At 35.3% G+C, this 23,736-nt stretch overlaps 1 protein-coding gene across 4 annotated transcripts in view; it reads left to right on the forward strand.

The window, feature by feature from the left end:
- The window catches only part of ppp3ccb (protein phosphatase 3, catalytic subunit, gamma isozyme, b), a 55,944-nt gene that overhangs the window by 22,544 nt on the left and 9,664 nt on the right, over positions 1-23,736 (forward strand). For 2 of the 4 annotated variants that reach the window (NM_001080594.2, XM_073914105.1), the window contains 8 exon segments: positions 7,731-7,842; positions 12,277-12,422; positions 15,545-15,684; positions 15,913-15,990; positions 16,082-16,176; positions 18,436-18,561; positions 18,718-18,795; positions 22,077-22,146. In NM_001080594.2, coding sequence (NP_001074063.2) covers positions 7,731-7,842; positions 12,277-12,422; positions 15,545-15,684; positions 15,913-15,990; positions 16,082-16,176; positions 18,436-18,561; positions 18,718-18,795; positions 22,077-22,146 — 845 coding nt within the window. 4 annotated transcript variants of the gene reach the window in all.

A 23,736-nucleotide genomic window follows, 5' to 3' on the forward strand; every position in this document is an offset into this window, starting at 1 on the left:
GCAATTTGTAGGTAAACATGCTGCTGAGCAATTCGTATAAAACAATGTGAAGACTTGTGTGACCGCCTATGCTTCTCTCCTGACCATGAAAATATAATCTGCTGAATCGTAGAAAAGCAGAATTAAGATCGTGTGTTGAGTTGAATCGAGATCACAATTTGTTTTTTTTAATTAATCGTGCAGCCCTACCGTCCACTTTTTCAACAGGACTGGTTTTGGGAATATTTTTCATAGGTATTTTGTTGTGGTTAAATTGAAAAAATATCAAACGATTCACTTAAATAACTGTGTATATGCATACATTTGTTACTGATACAGCCAACAACTATAAGTATTTTGAAAGAATAGTCTGACTCAGTCCTTCGTGAGAGTGGGCCGTCTCTTGGCATGCTTTGCGTACTGTGATTCGTTAGTTAAACTTTCTACCATCTTTTGAATTTATTGATTCCAATTCTGCTTATCGATTTGCATTCCCAGATTCAATTTCAATGAAGTAGTAAAAAAATATAGTTGAAAAAAAAAAACAGCATTGAGCTGCTGGACCTGGAAGGGGTGTGTATGTTGGGTGGATTGCCTTTGTCATCTCCCTAGAAATAAACAAACATTGCTAATGGGCTGGTTTATAGTTCTATAAAAGAGAGAGATTTTTCCCTCTAAGGTAACACCTACCAAAACGATGATGACTTAACAATATAAAAGGGGTGCAGTCCTTGGCTTTGACTGAACACAGTTATTGACCTGTGACACTCTTCAGTTATTTTTTTGCTTGAGCTTTCCTTTTGAAGTAAAAGGGAAAAGTGGCTCACAAACAACATTTTGTGTTGTTGCCGTATTAGAGTCTGTTAATGAAGGGCGTTCTGCTCTCGGGATGCACAGTGAATCAAATACAGTACATTAGTTTAATTCAATGTTGAGAACCAACTAGGGCTGCACAATATATCATTTCAGCATTGATATTGCAATGCGATCATTCGCAATAGTCACATCGCAGGATATGCAGTGTTGAGTTAAATATTATAAATTGTCATTTCATGTGTTTTTGATGGCTGTGATTTTGTGTAATGATGTTAAAGGGATTACGGTATAAAAAATGAGACCATTAGTGACCCTAACTATTCATTTAATTGAATTTAATTTTTATCATTTAGTTGCTGTACTTTAATACCGTTAGACTCGGAAGACTATAAAACACTTTATTATAGTTGCATTTTTTTCTTAATTGTGTTTATAGATTGTTATGCATGAAAATACTCAACACATGCAAATACAAATATGCACTGCAAATAGTACAGACCACAATGGAACGGTGTTGGGTGACCCCAAAAAGTTTATAAATTTTGTTTTTTATGGAGATGCAAATTGTAAATCTTAATTTATCAATCTCTGACTAATGAAATGCTCACAACACATGCAAATGCACTACAAATAGCACAGACAACAATGAAAATGTGTCAGGGGACCCCCAAAATGTTAAAGATCGTTTATTCCCACTGCAGAATCATCCTTATTAAACTAACAATATAAATCTTTCCAAATATTAAGATCATTTGTTGAAATTGTATTCATATCACAATATATACTGCAAAATAAAAAAATATCCCAATGTTACATTTTTCCAATATCGTGCAGCCCTAGAAGCAACATCAGATGCTTGGTCATGTTGGTTGTGACACCTTGCCCTTCAGCATATTCGTTTTTTAACAGTGATCACACTTATCTTTGTCCTCATTCTTTACTAAATGTAGCCACATGTTTGGTTGCTTCCCGCAGTCCATATTTAGGTTTAGGGTTCTGGTAGTTCACAAGCACTAAAGGGTCTGACAGATAAAAAAAAAAAAAAAGGATTTGAAGTCTTAATATTCTAGATCTTAATATTAATCTTAAGAATTTGTTTCCAGAATTGGAATTAATTTTTAATTCCCAAACCTGTAGTTAACAGTAACATTTATTGTTCATTTAATTTTCTATAAACATTTTTAAACTCTAGAACCTAGCAACTGCTCCCTATGGACAAAACCCATCCCCCCATTTGTTCATGATGTTGTTTCACTTGAATGTTTTACAAGTAGGCATGGGACGATAACCGTTTTCCAGGTATACCACAGTTTGGAAAAGTTAAGATTTTGAAAACCACCAAAATTTTCTGTAATATTGTTCCTAAAGTATGTGTATGATATTTTTGTTATGTTTTTTTAGGACAACAGTGACTCCAGCAGGAAAAACATCCAAAGATGGCGTTTTAAATTGCAAAGAAATCTCTATTTTAGAAACTAATAAAGACCACAGAAGTCTATGATTAATTTTTTACCCAGACTTTTAAAGAAAGTATATTTTAGAGCAGTGAGCACAATACCGTGATACCTTGAAACCGTGACATTTTTATTCAAGGTTATCATACCGTCAGAATCTTATACCGGCCCATGCCTATTCACAATGGGGAAGAAAACTCTATCACTCTATCTAACTTCTGTTTCATGCTGACTTTAATACTGCAATCCTGTTCACCGTTGTGCAGTGTTATTCTGCGGTTAATCATCTAACCAGGTGTGAACTGTAAAGCCTTGCGGGTGTCTAATGGGATAGTGGAGATGAGCTAATGGCACACGCAGAGTGACTGGCATGTATGAAGCAAACCGTAATGATCATTTTACAGAGTATAGTTCTAGTTTCAGCTTTGGTTTGAGGGATTGTGTCAGAGGGGAATGTAAAAAGAGCAGTCTTTCTTAATGCTGCCAAATGTTCTACGCCGTGGTAGTCGTTCTACGTTGTGGTTGTGTTTGCAATGATGTAATGATATATTAATTGCTGTATGCACTTTTAAAAGGAATCCTACTGTTTAAAAGTTAGAGATTGGACAAGTTTCTAATGCATCAAATCAAATTGGGCAGCATTTCAACAATGACAAATTCCAGGTATTTTAAGCATCATTCTTTGTTTTTTTTAATCTGTAAACATCTTGTTTTTGGTTTGTTTAGATGCCTATGATGTGTGTTGTTCATATTTCGGTCTACTGCAGCAGACAGAGGCAAATCTTTTTAGCAGTCTGAGAAACCATTTACAGAACGCTGCTTTGTGTTTAAAAAGATAAGATGCTGCGCACAGGATGTTTTTTTTTTTTTTTTTTTTTGTGATTTTGTTTTTAAAGTGCTTGCTATGTTGTTATCAAGTAAAACAGTCGTCATGCCAACTTGCTACGGTAAACAGAAGCTTGCGATTCTTGCTCCGCCTTTGAGTTCCTCCTTGTCCACTGCTTAGGGAATGACATTGAGCGGTGCTGTGTGTAAAAGTTGAAATTCTTTCAACTTGACACAGCATTTCAAAAATGTCAAGCAAAATGGAAAAGTAGCGCATTGGAATGGAAAAGCATCTTCTGTGTGAATGGCCCCTTGTGCATAGCAATAACTGCATTAACAGAGCAATTTTACCAGAATTCATTTTTGTCCAACCAAAGCTTCCAGGTCTGAACACAGCCCAATTCAACCCATTACACTTTGGATGCAGTATACTAACCAAAGCTTGAGTCCTGCACAGGCCTTAAATCTAAGCTTTAACCAGGGACGCACAGGCTGTAGCCCTGCTCTTGTCTAACAGCTTATCAAAATGTTTGATCCGAAGATTCTCTTTTTTCCGCTTATACTGTTACAGCCATTAAAATAGACCAGATTGGTATTTAATAGAAATTTTTTTTTTCCCTTTTTTAAAATCAATATAATTTAGCGCAATGTTTGGATTTTTTTTTTTCTTTTTTTAAGTGACATCTAGATTCAAACGGTATGTGGTCCATAGTAAGTTTACTCAATTTACAAGTTGTGCATTGTGCATAACCAGTTGGCTCCTAATTTAAAAATTGTCACTATTTGAAAAGTTGACCAGAAGTTTGCCTTTCCTCTAGAGTTTCTTTCACTGTTTAAGTTTGCCAGTTTCAATTTTTCTCTTTACAGAGTGTCTGCGGGGTCTTAGAAAGTTTTAAAAGTTGATAAATCAGTTATGAGAAAATTAAGGCTCTTATAAGTTATTAAAGTCTTAATTGCATTTTTATGAGGTCTTAAATTTTGTTCAAGCGTTGTACGCAGTGTTTGACTCTAACAAAGCATAAATATATTTATTTTCCTCCTAATATTAACAATGGCGTGCTTGATCCACACGGTTGGTTCAGGCTGGGGCACTTCTGGCCAAGCTCCTCTGTCTGGGTGATATCACGTAATTTGCGACAAACATGGGAAGGTGATGTGATGCTCTCCACATGTTGCTAAAGCGTAAAGCGAAACAGACAGCAAAATGGGAAAATGTAAGTTTGCGTACTCCTGGTTGGGGAAAGACGAGTTTAAACAATGCCAAAAGCCTTTCGCTGAAAACAACCGTGTAATTTATTCTTTTAAGCTTTGTTTCTTCCGAGCTTATCTGAGTTCTGTTGCATGGCTGTGCTACATTGATTTAGCTACAACTCTTTATTAACAACTGTTTAGTAAGTTAAAGGTTTAATACTAATTAGAACTTAAAATGGTAATGAGGTCTTAGCTTTAAGACTTTAAGACCTCAGAAAATTATTTAAATTACCTTTAGGATTCCTGCATATACCCTGCTTAATGTTCTCCATTGCATGTGGCTTGAATTCTCTATGCACATAGCATCACTAGCACTTCTGGACCACATGCATTCGAATTCATCAAATATTTTATTACGTTATTTAAGAAAAAAAAACATTTTTAAAGCAGGTCCAAAGCCTGATATGCGTGCTAGCTATGACGTGAAAATTGTCCTGAAGCCTGGCCCTAGGGGCATAAAGTCAGTCCCCAACGGGCTCGGGCTTAAATGCTGGGCACTAACCAAAGTGACAAATAAGAACATTTGGGTAAACTATGCATTGAGAACTTTTGCACACCCTGTATGCTAGCGCACTTCTATGATCAAATGTGTTTCATTTTTGAATGATCTATTCCTTTTTAATAAAATATCAGGAGTAATGGATGGATAATCCTCTTAAACATTAAACCTGCTGTGCCTTGGCCTTCCAGCGTATTAGTTTGAGAACGCTAATGATTGTTCACCATTATTGTGTCAGTATGTATTTGATCATGATGGAACATATATTAATATCAGTCTCTTTATTTCATGGTCCATATTGACAGGGTAATATGATTCATGACTGTTGTGATTTTTAATGGTTTAAAAATAAAATTTTGCTTGTTAAAAAACACTTCTAGTTATGCGAATCAAACCTGCAAATGGTCTGTGCAATGACTTCATACAGTAGCAGTAGTTTAGTTTATATTCACTCCATAACACCAGTCCAGTATTTTACATTACTCCTTTTTGTGACCAGACGTGGTTTCATTTCACAGAATGAGGAAGAAATCCAGATATTGTCACAAGCTTTTCTTTGTGTTTAAATTTGATCCATTTCATTAGGCTTCTATCATCTTGATCTTCTTTGCCCTCTAGCATCCAGCATGAATGAAACCGAAAAAAACATCAACGTGTTATCACAACACTATTTCAGAGGTCTTAAACTTCTCATGGTGACCTACTGTCCTAGTGCTTATCAAACCTGGTTTAGCGCATCTGCATGTATTTAATATGATCCTGAAAAGCTTAATTCAGCTGCTTCAGTATGTTTAATTATAGTTGAGCTCTGTTGGATTGTAGACCAGGAGCAGTTTGAAGATCTCTGCACTATATTGACCTTATTCTAAAATGCGAAAGTGCACCTGGTTTTGCAATTTGTCTTCGAACTTCCGATTCAGTCGCCTATGGAAGAAATGACTAGGAATAATAAACAGCAGAAAATGGTCAAACTACTTGCTCTACAAACACATGTTTGCATGACTATACAGACCAAGTACAGTAATATAATAAGAAAATATCAAATTGCAGCATCAAGCAGAGTAACGAGCAGTTTTTAAAGTCAATAAAATAAATGGAAGTGAATGTGAACGGAAGTCGCTAGACAAAAAGATTCAAATGGCAACGCCCGCTCGACGGCGGTGAATACTGTTGAAGTGAAATTTATCAGCCCTTTTTTCTTAATTAGTTCCCATGTAATGTTTAACAAAGCTAAGAATTTTTCACAGTATTTCCTAATATAATAATTTTTCTTATACAAAAAAGTCTTTGTTTTACTTCGGCTAGAATAAAAGCAGTTTTTATTTTATTTTTGAAACAATTTTAAATTGTAATTTAAAAAAAAAAAAATTATTGTCAACAGAAAAAACCATCAACATACAGTGACCTGCCTAATTAACCTAGTTAAGCCTTTAATTGTTACTTTAAGCTGAATAATAGTATCTTAAACATAGGGCTGGGCAATATTGCAAAAAATATATCACAATATGTAGTCAATCAAGGGCCATAAATACTTGCAAAATAAAAGAATGTTTTGAAAACAAAAGAAGAAAGTATTGAGCAAAAAATAAATTAATAAATGCAAATCTCCCAAAACCGCAAAGCGCAAATTTATTTTTGTGAAAAAGGAAAAAAAAAACATTTTGCTATCAAAAATGAAGATCAACAAAGAGAAAATTAAGTTTTGAGAAATAAAAATGAAATTTGCTAACAAAAAAAAGAACTGCAATTAAAAAAAATGTAAAGCCAATGCTATAAAAATGTTTAGCAAATATATATAGTTTTTTTTTTTTTGCAAATATTTTAGTTATTTATTACACCGCTTTTCATTTGCAGTTCTTTATTTTTGTTAGCAAAATTAATTAATTTCTATTTCTCAAATTTTCGTTTTGCGGCTTTTGTAGATTTGCATTTATTTTATTGCTCAATACTCTATTTTTTGTTTGCAAAAACTTTTATTTTGCAAGTATATATGAACTTATATTGACTCCATAGGTATCAGGTTTCATATAATTCGGTATTGATAATTATTTAATGTTTTTTTTAACAATTCATTTATGAATATTAGAATTTTTCTTTATTTAAGCACTAATTTAGTTTAGCAATATTACTAAGGCAAAGGGTTTTAATAGTCAAATGCAAAAATATTTAAACAAAATAACTAATCTCTTTGTAATATGATAAACATAAGAGACTATTAAATTTAATAAATAAAATGTTTGTGGCATTCTGAAAAGTTCAGATTTTTTTCAACTAGGAGTAACTGGCAATTGCGCATGCATCACGTCACTCCATGTTATTACATTTGAATAAAACTATATACCCTTCTTACCAAACTTTATTTTATCGTTACTGATAATAGTGTCTGGTCAATTAATAAAGATACCGATTTTATCACCCAGCCCAACCCCCCCAAAAAATAAATTCTTGTAAAATATTATGCAATGTCATCATAACAAAGATAAAATAAATCAGATATTAGAAATGAGTTATTAAAACTATTATGTTTAGAAATGTGTTTAAAAAATCCATTAAACAGAAATTGGGGAAAATATACAAGGGGGCTAATAATTCAGGAGGGCTAATAATTCTAACTTCAAATGTATATTGTCGATAATAATGTTATCACAACAAATAACAAAAAATCTAATTGTATATATTTAATTCCATAGCTCCCATCCCTAGTCTGCAGGATTTCATGTTTGGCACATCTTGGCGTACTGCGAAATATTAGTTTTAAATTTTCAGTGACCTGTATTTTCATACTAAGAATACTTTAATATAAGTACACATACAAAAGCATAGGTATTGAAAGCATTAGTGCAACAGTAGCAGATATAGTTGTTGCTAGGTTTTTGTTAATGTGCTTTTTGTTTTTGCTTCTGCAGTGTGTGCTCTATCTGTGGGCTCTGAAGATCAACCACCCGACCACCCTCTTCCTCCTCAGAGGCAACCACGAGTGTCGGCATCTTACGGAGTACTTCACCTTTAAACAAGAATGTAAGCTCAACTCTTTTTCGACTCGTAACTTGTGTGTGTCTGTAAACGTTATCAAGAGAACGAAATGAGATTTTACCACATCCTATCATTCAAGCCTGTCACGGCAATTTTTTCCCCATTACCATGCTGGCATCCCGAGAGGGATGGTGTCAGGAGAGTATTGGATGACGGGCCACAGGCTCAGAGCTCAATCACATCCCTCGGCGCTCGTCAGGGCTCTTCACTCCCCACTTAGATTTACATCAGCCATCATCCCTGTCATGACAAACGCTGACAGCTAACTGAAGCCTTCACACAGGAACGGCTGTCTGCTTTCCTCTAGCAGCTGATGATCATAAGCAGACCCACACAGATTCTGTGCAAAATTGTAACACCTGCCATTTATGCAGTTTTATTAATCCCTTGTTTAACGCGTTCGATAAATATTTGGCTAATAATTATGCTTCAAGCTGCTGCTGTGGAGTTTTTCAAAGTCCTTTGTTTTAAGCTCATTTTTGCAGTGTTAACATTTTCACTGGTAAAGTTGTATTATTATTTTTTTGATTCATATTTTGATTATTAGGGATGTCCCAATCAAGTTTTTTTTTGCCCTCGAGTCTGAGTCATTTGATTTTGAGTATCTGCCGATATTGAAACCCGATTCAATACTTCTATAATACATAAAACATTCTTCACTTTTTTAGACTTTAGTGCAACAAGAAATATAAAATTAATATAAAACAAGTAGCACCTCAAAACACACGGCAGGCAATCCCAAATTTACATATCACACTGTTTACTATGTCAGTGTTGTCGTCATCAACTTTATAATACTCCAGACCGCAGACAAACGCATGCTTTCCACTTCAAGCTGCTTCTGTGTTCTACTTTGCCAGCATTTAACCAATAGCGTCTTTTCAACAAAGTGATGTCATGCCGCACATGTTGCTGTTTCTGTCTGTCTGTCAAGAAAGAGGTCAATCAAAAGTTTTTAAATATTTATATACATACATACATGCATACATGCATTCGAGTCCTATTTGGGATGTAACGTCCGATACCGATTGAGTGTGAAACCACGTGATCAGGCCCAATTTCCGATTATGTGATTGGATCTGGACAACCCTAATTATTATAATTATTATTACTATTATTACTTAAAATCAAAATGAACAAAATGTTTTAAGTAAAACAATTTGTTTTGCAAGGCTCCATGTAACATTTGAATAGCGTTTATTAAATCATTTTTCAAAGCTGTGGCACTGGTATCTCGGACATGTAGTATCAAAATTACATGTCTTGTCTTTTAGAAATAAATATCACAGCTTGAATGGACAGTGGCAATATGTTGAGTTTAAGGATAAAGATGTAAATTCGACAGATTGTTCATTTATAAAAACACTAGAAGTATGCAAAACATATAATGTAATTTTTCTATTAATTCACATAACAACTTAAATAAAAGTTACTTTATGGCTGGTAATTATAAAAATATTAGCCTGATGACATTTAGTACATAGTATAAAAATGTATTGATAAATATAGACATGTTTTTTTTCATTGTCTTTTATAAGAGCTCCTTTAAAAAGCCATAAACGATCTTTAATCAGAGCAGATAGTCTTAAAATTAGTAAAATGATAGCAATAGATGTTAAATGCACTGAGAAAACTGAATATAATAATCAGTATTTTTGTTTTTGCTTTTTATGAACATCCTTCAGTATGTCCTTTTCAAAATACTCATTAAATGTTACAAGAGTTATGTTATGTGAATTTGTATGTAAAACACATTTGCTCTGTGCGCGTGCTGTTTTTTTTTTTTTTTTTTTTTTTTGATCGCACAGTGTGACTTGTGTTTTAAATGAGTACAGCGGTTATATTTGCCCTGCCATTTAATGTTTTTCATATGCATAAGGACATGGCAACCCTTATCTGGTAGGCAAATTGGTAGCAGCACCAGTGCAACCTCAAAATTAATTGCTACCAACATGGAAACACACACACACATACTTACACAAAAACAGCCATTTAATCACAGTCTGCAGCCATAAGTTTTAGTTCTACTAAATAATTAAATTTTAAGCTTCGATTCATATGAAATTGTAATGTCAAATGTATCAGTGGTCTGCATCAAGAACTCTTTAATTTAGCCAATCAGAATCCACCCATTGTCCAATGACATTTCTGTTTGCATCAGCACATCCTGGTTGGAAATGCGTTTATTCAGACTAAAATCGAGGTTGGCTGTTTTTCCAATCCAGCTAATCCAGCACTGGATCTCGCAGTGCTGTTAATAATGGTTGGGTTATCTGGATTAGTTAGTAAAGCCCCATTCACACAGCACAATCCCATTCATTTTAATGGAGAGCTGGTGACTTCCGGCAACTAGACTTACAGTGACCATTGGTGACAGGATGTGGCCATGGCAAGCAATGGGGGATGTTAGACAAAAACTCGCTTGCTTCATTCATACACTGCTCCAGCACTAGCAATCAGTAGTCGCTGTGCTGACTAAGCCTAAATTTGTTTCTTAAACTCCGACAGCCATTTGGGTTTTATTTACAGATGTATAGCAATGATGGCAAAATTCATACATTAGTTTTAAGTTCATTGTTCACATTAGAACAGAAATCGAAATACGGCATGTGGATTATGCAGATTTTAGTCTGCATAATCCATTGACTGAAGTGCAGTCCAGACATGTGAACCCCTTAATCATACTATTACCATTGTGTAGGATTTTTGCTGCATTTTGCGACAGGATAGTCTGTACACACGACTGTTTGACACTATTCTCTCCACCTATCATTAAACCACCACAGACACCCGCATCACAGATTTTCCTATGCAGTGTCTTAATTCTATTAAAACAACACTCTTCCAGCTGGTCATAATCTCATCCAATATCTTGTTTGTCATGTGGGGCATGCATTAAATGTTTCTGAATGAAAGTGAAAGTGCAAAACTGCAGTTAAAGTCAACAAAACACCTGAAATTACATGAATCTCTGGAGGAAATGCAGATGGTGTGGTGACGCAAAGACGTTAATCGAATAAAGTGCTATAACATGTAAAACGGGATCATGAAAGCAACTCATGTAATTAAGCATTTACTACACTGTAAAACCCAATAAGTTAAGGTAACTCAAAGCATTTGAGGAAACCGATTTCAACAAACTATTTAAGTTCAAAAACTAATCCTAATGAGTAGTGTAAACTTAATCCATTTCAATAAAGAAAGCAATCTGAGCACAATAAAACCCAATAAATGAAAAGAACTCAAACCAACTGAGTACTGTAAACCTCAATAAGGCAACTCAAACCGTTTGAAGAAACCAATTGCTACAAACCATTTGAGTTAAACTAATCTATACAAGTACTATGAACTTACTACATTAAAGTTGAAGTAATGAGATATTTAATTAACTCATTACCTTCAACACTGAGCTCAACTCTTTTTCAAATGAGTAGAATTAACTTTCAGCCAATTTTGGGTTAACAACACTCATTTTAGTTGATATAGTTGACTCTTGGGTTTTACAATGCACTGATGACAGGCATTTATGCATTCACTCTATTCTGTTGGTGCTGTGGTGGATCAAGTTGCTAATTAGTCAGTGTAACTTGAAGATTAAATGTGAACCATAGTATCATTCTGTTATATTCTTTAACGTTTACATACACAGCAGAAATTGCATCACAAATCAGTTTAGCAAATTAGTAGTGGCACCACTGCGAAACTCAAAATTAATTGGCGCCAACATAAAAACGGAACAAAAGAACAATTCAGACACAGTCTTCTACCAACTAATACAAAAACGTTTTGATTTGTAACGTCAAATGGATCAGTGGCCTGCATTAAAAGCTCCCCTATTTTAGTCAATCAAGATCCAATGGCATTCCCGTCAGCATCAGCAGAAATCTTGGCTCTTAATGTGTTCATTCAGCCTAAATGGAGGCTGGCTGTTCATCCAATCCAGCTAATCAAAGAGCCTTTGATAAGGATGTGCTGCTTCATCGCAGTGTTGTTCTTTTGCTCATCACGAGGCGGCCTGTTTCTCATCTGTCAGTGCTGCTGTTTACAATATGCGGCGCGGCTGGCCCATTCTAAAATGTCAGGATTTAACGGTGGTATGCGGGCCCCGTGTTCCACGTGTAACCGGTCTCTGGCCTCCTTTTAATCAGCCTCCCGCCGCGCTCCTTTCCTCACTTCATCCCAATTAGCACACGCGTCTGCTTGCAACATCACCTAACAAGGCATGCGACATCCTCCTCCTCCTCCATCTATTCCTTGGAAAGTTGGCAAGCCCCCTGTTCTGCCCTCACCCACCCAGCATTACTGTGATATGTCAAAAGGACCAGCGTGACAGCCTTGGCTTGAAAAGCTCATTCGCTCCTTTAGCAAGTGTTCAGAGATGCATGGGTGTTTTTTTTTATTATGCTTCTCTCATCGCAGGCAAGATTAAGTACACGGAGCGGGTGTATGATGCCTGCATGGAGGCCTTCGACTGCCTTCCTCTGGCCGCTCTGCTCAACCAGCAGTTCCTCTGCGTTCACGGAGGTCTTTCTCCTGAGGTCACCTGCCTCGACGACATCCGGAAAGTAAGTTTTTTTTTTAAATTTTTTTATTTGGCATTATTTTTATTTGTGCTGTTGTTGTTGTTGTGTTCAACCGTATTGGATGGCAGGGAGTTTGTTACTTTTTTTAAGATAGTGTTTTGAGTGCTGTTGTGAGGGTTCTTTTGAAGGGGATGATTTTATATATGCAGCTTCTCAGGGAGTTGTGCTGTTAAACCACAGCGAGCTGTCAACGTGCTCAAGCATTCTTGTGAGAGGTTGCATCTTTAAACTGATCTGTTTTAAGCCTTGCTAAGAATATTCAAGTTAAAAAAAAGACATGGAGTTTAGATGAACTCGATTTTGCCTTGCTGTTTGTTGTCTGAGCACTACCGATTATTTTGAATTCTTTCTTTAATTATTGTTAAAAATATTTAGATTCTTATTATTTTTGTTATTCTAAGATATAGAAAAGTTCAGTTTTTAATATTTTAAACTTAAGATTCATCTTATTTCTACTTATTTCTACTCTAAATCTATTAATAGTAACTGAGCAATATTGTTAATTCAATAAATAAATAATTGAAATGTATTTTATTCAAATACTTTATTTTTATTTGTAGCATAATTAAAGACAATTTAATATAATATTATTATTTCTACACTGTAATACCCAACAGTCGACTTTATCAAATGAAATTAGTGAAGTTACTTCAAAATTGACTGAAAGTTCATCATCATCATTTTCATCCGCTTATCCGGATCGCGGGGGCAGCAGTCTTAGGAGAGAACCCCAGACTTCCCTCTCCCAAGACACTTCTTCCAGGTCCTCCGTGGAGATCCCGAGGCGTTCCCAGGCCAGCAGAGAGGCATAGTCTCTCCAGCATGTAAAGTGTCTTCCCCAAGGCCTCTTCCCGATGCGACATGCCTGGAACACCTCCCTAGGTGGGCATCCTGGAGGCATCCGAAACATGCCTGAGCCACCTCTGCTGACTTCTCTCGATGTGAAGGAGCAGCAGCTCTACTCCGAGCTCCTCCTGGGTGACCGAGCTTCTCACCCTTTCAATAAGGGTGCGCCCTGCCACCCTATGAAGGAAACTCATTTCTGCTGCTTGTATCCAAGATCTTATTCTTTCGGTCATGACCCAAAGCTCATGACCATATTAAGAGTAGGAACGTAGATTGACCAGCAAATCGAGAGCTTTGCCTTTCGGCTCAGCTTCTTCTTCACCACAACAGACTAGTACATCGACCGCATTACTGCTGCCGCTGCACCTATCCGCCTGACTGAAAGTTAATTCTACTTATTTGAAAAGAGTTTTGTACTGTGTTGAAGGTAATAAGTTTATTAAATACCTCATTACTTCAACTTAGAGTAAGTGAACAGTACTCGTATAGATAAGTTTTTTAACTGCAATGGTTTGTAGCAATTGGTTTCCTTAAACAGTTTGAGTTATTATTAGTTTTACCATACACAGCTGATTTAAGTTCTCTTCATTTATTGGGTTTTACTGTGCTCAAATTGCTTCATTTACTCAAATGGAGTAAGTTCACAGTACTCATTGGGATTAGTTTTTGAACTTAAATGGTTTGTTGCAATCGGTTTTCCTCAAAGTTTGAGCTACCCTAACTTTTGGGGTTTTGCAGTGTAGTAAATGCTTAATTGAAATAAAATATAATTTAATTTATCAATTTAGTTTATGTTAATGTATTTTTAATGCAATCTATGTTTATCGTATAATAAAAAAAGATGGTCTATTTTAGGGCTGCGCGATTTGGACTAAAAAAAAATCTCAATTTATTAAACATTTAAACTCGATTGGGATTTAATGAACCATTATTTTATTTATTATTATTATTTTTTTTTGCCTTCATGATTCACTGACAGGTTTTGTAAAGTAAATATGCTCAGATAATACAAGTGAGAGATTTCTGAATGAACGGTTCATTACTTATAATTGAAGGAATGGCACACTACCTACTATCTATGATTATTTATTGAACATCAACGTTGAACAACTGAAATTAAAGCACACATTGCCTTAAACCAACAGTGACTGTGTTATTATAAAAAAGTTAATAACTTGCACTTTTGGAAACAATAAATAATTTTTATTGTTGTTCATATTAAAAGTAGAAAAAAAGCAGTATCTCTTCTAAATAAAATAACTCTTGCATGTCCTGTAAACAATATTTTAAAGGTGCATTACTTCCATCTTCTGAGAACGATATTTTAATGTAAATAATCATTTTAATGTAATGGAAAATAAACCGTCTCAAGGCATCTCTGGTGCAGCTTACAATCATCGTCAATGTACAGCAAAGTAAGGCTCAAGAATGGGTGCATTGTCCTACTTGACCCTAGATCAGATGTGGCTGCAAAGTGTGACTGCAGAACCTGCTTCATACTTCTGTGTCGAGTAATCTGTCGTAACCCATACTGCCTGTCTTGCACGTAGCCGTGCATTTATACTTCTACGTGCTGTTTGTTTTGTGGGTTTTTATGCTCTTCTGTTTCTTTGCTGCTTTTGTTTTTTCTGAATGTTACCTTGAATGTATAAGAAGCTAAAAGCATCTAATTCAGAGGCGGGAACCAGATGATGTGCAACAACTTAGTTTCCAACTGGAGCTGCTCTACGGGACTTGAGCACCGCACATGCTTGTCACCGATACCAAGCTGAACAATCACAGAGCTTGCGCTACCCGTCGTTGCGACGTGTAGTTAATTTTTTTTAAGAGGTGTGTGTGACCTTGCGAAGGCTGAGTTGCACTATACCTGTCCATTCAACGCAGAAGTATAAATCAGCCTTAACAGAGCGGCGTCACATGACACCACAATCAATAGGGAATGTAATTGACAAAATCGTCCTGGAAAAATTATTTTATTTTTAAATTTTGATTACTTTTAATCTTCCAGTCCTAGTCTGTTTACAATTTTTTAAAGAAGTATTAATACTGTTATTATTTATAATATGTATATATTATTCACCTTTGAAATGTATACTCTTAATATGTTTTTTGATGAATGGATAGATCAAATTTGAAATCTTTAAAAATCTAAGCAAATGTAAACTGATGGCGTTTGTATTGTTGAACTGATGAATAAGTTAGAACAGAAACATTGAGTTCTTTGGTCTGACTGTTTGCATTGCTCTGCTGTTCTGCAGTTAGACAGGTTTAAAGAGCCGCCAGCTTTCGGGCCGATGTGCGACTTGCTGTGGTCTGACCCTGGCGAGGACTACGGCAGCGAAAAGACCTCCGAGCACTTTTGTCACAACAGCGTGAGAGGATGTTCCTATTTCTACAGGTACTCCAGCTGACAGTCTGCCCACATGCGCGTTTGTTTGATCGCTGCCTACTCAGTCCACATTCACAGTCGCACCTCTCAATGTTAGTCATGCCATTTTGACTGATGGACTGCTGGAGTTGCTAATTACACCTCTCTCTCTTTCCCTCTCTCTCCTTCTCTCTCTCTCTCTTTCTCTCTCTCTCCCTCTCTCTCTCTCTCGCTCTCTCTCCCCCCTCCTCTTAACAGTTACCCTGCAGTATGTGACTTTCTGACGAATAATAACTTGTTGTCAGTTATAAGAGCACATGAAGCCCAAGATGCAGGGTGAGTTCACTGCACACCACGCTTCGATTTCTTGGCTTATTTGGACGAGCACTCACTGACAATTGCTGTCCCATTTCACTGACCCCTTTAGGTATCGAATGTACAGAAAAAGTCAGACGACAGGCTTCCCCTCATTAATCACAATCTTCTCTGCACCAAACTACTTAGACGTGTATAACAATAAAGGTAAGAGCTCTTAAAGCGTTTGAGCTGGTGCCGTCATGCACCACAATTTGATTATGTGTAATTAATACACCTAATAATCATGTAGGTTTGTATATGGTAAGGTAATTTACGATCGCATAATGAGGAACAAATGTAACTTGAAATTCTAAATGAGGACTACATATTCTAGAAGTTTACAATAAATAAACAGACAAGAGCTACCATTTGTCAGTAGCAGTTATGTAATATGTTAATGTAGGTCTTGGAGTTCTTCTTTGAATCGTTTTCTCTGCTATGTTAAAAGCAGCTCAATGTGCAATTGAATTGTCAGCTATAAAGTGCTATGTAAATAAGTAAGGTTGCACCGATATGTAAATTTTGGCCAATACAGATAACCGATAACTCTTATATTTGGAAGCTGATAACCAATATACAAGTTGATGAATCCATAACTTGACATGCTTTTTTAAAAATACCTGATTACAAATGAATAAATGTGAACAGTGGATAGCTGGTTTTTAATTTAAATCCTTAACTAGCAAGGAAACAACCAGATCTGCTTATTTTTTTTAATAAGTGCTTATTATCAAATGTCTGCTTTATGCAGTTGCATTACCTTGAGGACACTAAAGCTGCACAAAAAATAGAAAAGTTACTGATATCGTTACTGATATAGAAAAGTTACTGATTATTTATATGCATGATATGCTTAACGCAGAGAAATTCAATTTATTTCAACTGACAAATTCACTTTGTTTGATGAATGCATAGTTTGTTTATCCAGATTTGACTTATCAGGTGCATTTTTATACCCACCTTCCCATCCCCAGTAGGTGCTGTTCTGCTAGTGACCCAAAGGTGAAGCTGAAGCAAAAATAATTAAAAATGAAAGATGAGATGAGATGACAGGAAAATGACAACAGCCAGAATCAGAATATCTGCTGAGGTTTTCACTCATTTATAGTGTTTTAAAGTCTGAATATTTGCACTTTGACACTTAAAAAAAAAAAAAAAAAAAAATGAAGTAGATTTAAGTCAGAAAGCATTGTCTTTTAGTAAGATCATTATATTTTAATATATACATTTTAAAATAGTTAATAACATATTTTAAATGTAAAAAGTAATATAAATATTGTATAATGTAATATAAATGTAATATAAAATCTAAAAAAAATGTACACTACCTGACAAAAGTCTTGTTGTCAATTCCTGTGGTAAGAGCAACAAAAAATAACTAGTTGATCATTTGTAAAAGTGGCAGATGGTATATTTTTCAATGAATCATCTGTTGAACTGCTTCCCAATCATCATAAATACTGTTGGAACATCCTATTGGAACCCGCATGATTTTCTCACAAAAATCAGTCAAGTTTGGTGAAGGAAAAAAATCATGGTTTGGGGTTACATTCAGTATGGGGTGTGCAAGATATCTGCAGAGTGGATGGCAACATCAACAGCCTGAGGAATTACGACATTTGTGCTGCTCTTTACATTATAAACCACAGGAGAGGGCAAATTCTTTACCAGACATGAACATTGAGCAAGATGAAGGAGGAGGCATTGAAGATGAATCCAAAGAATCTTGATGAGCTCTGAGAGTCCTGCAAGAATGCTTTCTTTTTATTCCAGATGACTTTATTAATGGAGTTATTTATTGAACACAATATTAATTCTTTTTCTATTGCAGCATGACTTTATATTCTATACTGTACATTATTCCTGTTAAGTGACAAAATCTTTGTCTAAGCAAAGTCAGACCTTACTGTCCTAATTAAATCATAAAAAAAATCAAGGCATGATCATATTTTATTTTTGGTAAAATAAGCATAATCTAAAAGCCTTTGTCCTTTCTTACTAGCCAGTTCTGATACCAAACGATCAACTAGAAGTCAAGTTATTATTTGTTGTTCCTAAAACTTATATAGGCAATAAGACTTATGTTAGGCAGTGTAATACAGAAGATTTACTCCAGGGAAAAGAAATACAGTAATTGCATATTTTCCCAATATCTTGCAGCCTTAGAAGACACCATACAAAACCCTACTAAAATCAATTTAAGTATTGGCTAAAACGATAAGGCCGGCAGAACATTATGCGTTGCTATATCTAAATGTCGCTCTGGATGTTTGCTATCAGTATACCTCTCCTCATATATTTTGAACTTCTTTTTAACCCATAAGTGACGATCGAAACTGAGCTTTACTGTGAGTATATTAGGACCTTCAGTCTTGGACAATCAGAAAAGGGTTTCTGACACATTCTCTGGTTTGATCCATCAAGCTGCTGTGTTGAAATATGAGAACAACGTGATGAACATCCGGCAGTTCAATTGCTCTCCTCATCCATACTGGCTGCCCAACTTCATGGATGTCTTCACATGGTCATTGCCCTTCGTTGGGGAGAAAGGTAAATAACAAACAGGAAGATTTGTTTACATTAATTTTGAAGTGCATTGGCTGGTAAAAAATAGTTTTTAATTCTCAATAGAACGTTTAGACAAAACAGTTATGAGGTGGAAGGACATTATGACATCGTGTATAATTCTTTCTTGTGTGCTCTCAGTAACGGAGATGCTGGTCAACGTGTTGAACATCTGTTCAGATGATGAGCTCATGTCAGAGGGAGACGACACCTGCGAAGGTAAAAACAAGCCAGTTATTCATATGAGCTTCATTTTGTGATTGACGTTTTTCAGCATTGTAGCATCCGGATTTTGCTGGCAAATGAATTAAGAGGAGCACTCTGTTGGAGGTCTGCATGAAATTAGGAAAAAAGCTGACACTGCTATGTTTATGGAAAAAAATAATTTGCAGAAATAACTACAAAATTTCTAAGCTTTTAGGGCTCAACATATTTTCAAAAAGCTTCACAGTAATCATTTTTTTATTTTTTCATGAAATGATTGTAGTACTATTCAGGAGGATACTATTTCATTCTTTCTACTTCAATCTTTGATGTTAATTTCAGTGTTTTACTGGCAGTTTCTAAATAATAATGGAACACTAGTTTTCTAGTGTTTTCTATTGTCTTGTTTTTATAGGCCACTGTTTTGATCAATTCAGTATGACTACATTAAGAAACAATAATAATAATAATAATAATAATAATAATAATAACAATAATAATAATAATAAAAACAAACTAAATTCAGTAAAATGTATTTACTTTTTTTTTATTTTTTTTTTATAGAGTTTTTGCATAAAAAATTGGCATTTTAAAACCCTTTTAACTTTAGCTACTAATGTTTAACAAAATCTAATTCCAACGAAGTACAAAACACTTATTGAATTCAATATTAAAGTATGCTCCATTGGCCTTCTCATTGAAAAGTCTTCTTCCTTTCTATTATTTTGTCTTCTCAGTGTGGATTTGAGCTCTGTTAAATATATACCAGCATGCCCCTCTTCTCATCAAATAATAGTTCCCTGATTAATGTGCATTAGTCCTCAGTGAATAACCCATATATTTCCATTTAGGACACTATATTCTTGTGTGAGGGTTGCTTTGAATATGAATTCAGCGTTAATTGTGGGATTTTTTAAAAATGTGCTGCCTGCTTTGTTTCACCTGTTTGAAGCATTTCATGATTAGTTCTTGTTTTTGTTTCCATTTTATTTCAGACTACAGGTGAATAAGGATTAAAAATGAAGTTATGCTTTCCAAGTCGATTGCAATAATAATTGCAACTTTTTTTTATTGGACGTTATCTTCAAATGAGGCAAATTTTAATAAATGTACATTCATTTTCTTACATTCCTAGCACACAAAATGTCTAACATTGGAGGAGGTCAAATAGATTTTTTTTTACATATCAAACTGTAAGGTTTTGAGAATCTCTTTCTATCTCTCAGAAAATACTGTGCACAGCAAAAAAATAAATTAAAAAATGTGTTTATATAATTGATGTATATATACTCAGGCCATATTATGCAGGGCTAGAAATTAAATTTCTTACTTGGTAGCACCGGTGCTCCCAACCTGAAATATTTAGGAGCACCAGACAACATTTAGGAGCACCCACCAAAAATGAATGATATATTTGACATGTTGTATTATAAGGGATTTATTGTATTTGAAAACAACGTCAATTGGGACTAACAAAACCCAGAAACAACTATCTAACTAATGCTGTGATGACTTAATATTTGTGCAATAATTCCAACATGAATGTTGAATAATTATAAAATATCAATGATGACGATGATGACAATAATACTAATAATGAATTGTATTTCTCATCATCATGCTGCCTTGAATGTGCTTTAATGTAAGTTATCTGCTATATAAAGTCCTACTGTTACTTTATGAAAAATAAATTGATGGTTTGCATCAAACACAAATGAAGCATTGCAGTAAGAAATATTTATTTTGTACTATTGTTTTTATGTGCATATCAGTTTAATAAATAATATTTCTGCTACAAAGCAGTTATCAGTAATTAAATAGAAAAATAATATACATATCAAGAAAGAACGGACAAAAGAAAGGAAGAAAAGTTTCACTTATAAAAGTTTTGGTTTCAGTTCGTGACGTTTTAATGCTCAGCCTCGTTACGCGCTGAATTACATTTTTCTGTGTTTGCGGAAAAGCATGCGAGTTAGCCGGCCCAATATGAGGGGGGCAGAGCAGGATTCTCCCCATGACCACCGGCTCAATACTGTTCTTTGTTATAACCCGCATCAGTTTAAACTGAGTAAAGGCATGCTTCTTTGGCGATGGTGTTTTAGCAGACATTTGCGCTGTTGCAGCCTGATCTCACGAGGAAACGTATGAAAAAGTTACGAATTGCTGTGAGATTGTGTTGGCTGAACACGCAGGGCATGCAACGCATCGAGATTCAGTGTACTTTTCACTCTTCAGCCGTTTGCAATCCCCGCGGTCACAAAAGCTCCCTCCCCGTCATCTGACAGCGGAAAGTCTTGAGTGATTGACAGCTAATATGAACCAATATAGCGGCAGGGAAGACCGATTTTACCACGTTTTTAGAAAAAAACCAAAACAGGTCGCACTACAACTATTGTATGCAGTCGCACGAATGGTCCCAATATATATTATGAGGTCGCATAGATTAAATTTCGGGCGCATATGCGACCAAAATGGTCGCAGTTTCGAGCCCTGTTATGCATGTACTTATCCTTCTGTAAAAAAAGTACTAAAAACCTTCAGAATATGAATAAAACTTTAAAGTTTTGTGTTCGTAAATGTTACTATAAAGTACAGAATTATCGAGTAACTCGTTTAGTAGAAAATCTCATCTTTCATATGTGCTTATGACTTAAAAAAAAAAAAAAAAAAAAAAGTCAATACATTAAAATGATCATCGCTTTTTAGCCAAACATGCCCTTGGCAGTTTACACGAGACAATCTGGGTCTCTCCAGTCAGTCGCTTCAGTAATTGCAAATGAATTAGTGTTCTTAATGCGAGAGCCGTGAAGTACAGTGAAGCCTCTCTCCTGCTGTACTGAAAGCAGATGAAGCTGATCTAAACGCCCCCAGCCCACATCTGAAGAGCTGTCATGAAGGAATACAGTGTCCCATTTACTCTTCTTGATGCCCGATTGATTTGTCCTTCTTTTTTTTCAATGGTGCATAATTTTAACTTGGCCTGACACACTTCCTCTGTGTGTCTGTGAGCCTCTGAGTTTCGAAATGGGGTTTATTTATTCCTTATGGGAGTTCAGAATGTAATGCCTCATTTGATCTGGAGTATGTTTGACTCCAGCTGTGAGATTAAGACTAGTTCGCAGGTAATGATCTGTCTTATTGTATTTATACTAGTTTTACAAGGGCTCAAGTTGACATGTGCATTTTAAAACCGTTCTCAGTGTACCCTCAGTGAATCTTACTGTATTTTTTTCTCTCTCTATCTCTGTTCTTGTTTGTTTGTGTGTGTGCATTTGTGGCAGGTGGTACCCCGGCAGTCCGCAAGGAGGTGATCCGAAATAAGATTCGTGCCATTGGCAAGATGGCCAGAGTTTTCTCTGTTCTTAGGTGAATATAAATCCCTCACATACAGAGCAAGTCCCTTATGGACTGTGGTTCTGTGCACACACAGTGCTTTTTTTCTGCACTGACATTCTAGCTGTAAAACAAACAAACCACAAAAAAACATGCTAAGCCTTTTAAAAAATAAAAATAAAAAGGAGCAATATTTGTTAGTGGTATAAAATGTCATTATTGAATTATGTGGTATTATTAGGTTTATTGATTATTGATTTTACTTTGTATTAGGGTTGCTATAGTTGAATAATATTAAAGGCAGTTACTTTTTAACTATTTTTTATTAAAGACAAATGACTATAATAAATATACATTTAACTGAATATATTGTATAATTACCAAAATCTAACTTATTAACAATTGTTGTGTTGTACTTTATGCTAAATACATTTAGCATAATACTACACAGCATAATACAACACTGCCACTTTATTAGGTACACCTGTCCAGCTGCTTGTTAATGCAAATCACATGGCAGCAACTCAATGCATTTAGACATGTAGATATGGTCAAGACCATCTGCTGCAGTTTAAACTGAACAACTGAAGAAAAGGGATTTAAGTGACTTTGAACATGGCATGGTTGTTGGTACCAGATGGGCTGGTCTGAGTATTTCAGAGACTGCTGATCTACTGGGATTTTCACGCACAACAATTTTTAGGGTTTACAGAGAATGATCAGAAAAATACCAAATATCTAGTGAGCGGCAGTTCTGTGGGCCAAAAGCCTTGTTCAGTTGTTTTCTTGCCACATTTTGGACCCATTAGTACCAATTTAACCATGTCATAAAGCGCGAATCATCTCAGACTGGTTTCTTGAACATGACAATGAGTTCACTGTACTCAAATAGCCTCCACAGTCACCAGAACTCAATCCAATAGAGCACCTTTGGGATGTGGTGGAACGAGAGATTTGCATGATGCATGTGCAGCCGACAAATCTACAGCAACTGTGTGATGCTATCATGTCAATATGAATGTCTGAGGAATATTTCCAGTACCTTGTTGAATCTATGCCATGAAGGATTAAGACAGTTATGAAGGCAAAGTGGGTCCAACCCAGTACTAGTTAGGTGTACCTGATAAAGTGGCCAGTGCGCATATATGTTCTGTGCTTGTGTTAATGATATGACATACTGTTAAAATAATGTATGTATGGAAGTGTATGTAATGAAGTGTTTTTAATTGGAAAATTAAAGATAAACTGTAAATTTGCATTCGCTCAAGATGACCTAATTTGTTGAAACATCTTGCTCATTTTGTTTTTGTATGATAAGGTTAACCTTTATGTTGTTTTTTTATTATTATTTTTATTATACTAGAAGAAAGTAACACACTTAAGTCACATAATGTGCTCTTTTTCCGAGGCAATGGTAGTTCAGATTGTAATGTCAACCCTAAAATCAAATAAATATTAATCAAAGGGAAAAAATGGTATTTTAATAAAAGATTTCTCCATGTACACACAATACTCAATATAGCTTAAGGCTTAAAGAACATTTTGTTGATCTGGTCACTTCACATTACATTCAACTGGAACTGAAAATGAGATAATAGTTTCAGTACCACATGAAACCAGCAA

Source organism: Danio rerio, chromosome 10 (assembly GCF_049306965.1).
Source record: "Danio rerio strain Tuebingen ecotype United States chromosome 10, GRCz12tu, whole genome shotgun sequence".
Lineage (NCBI taxonomy): Eukaryota > Metazoa > Chordata > Actinopteri > Cypriniformes > Danionidae > Danio > Danio rerio.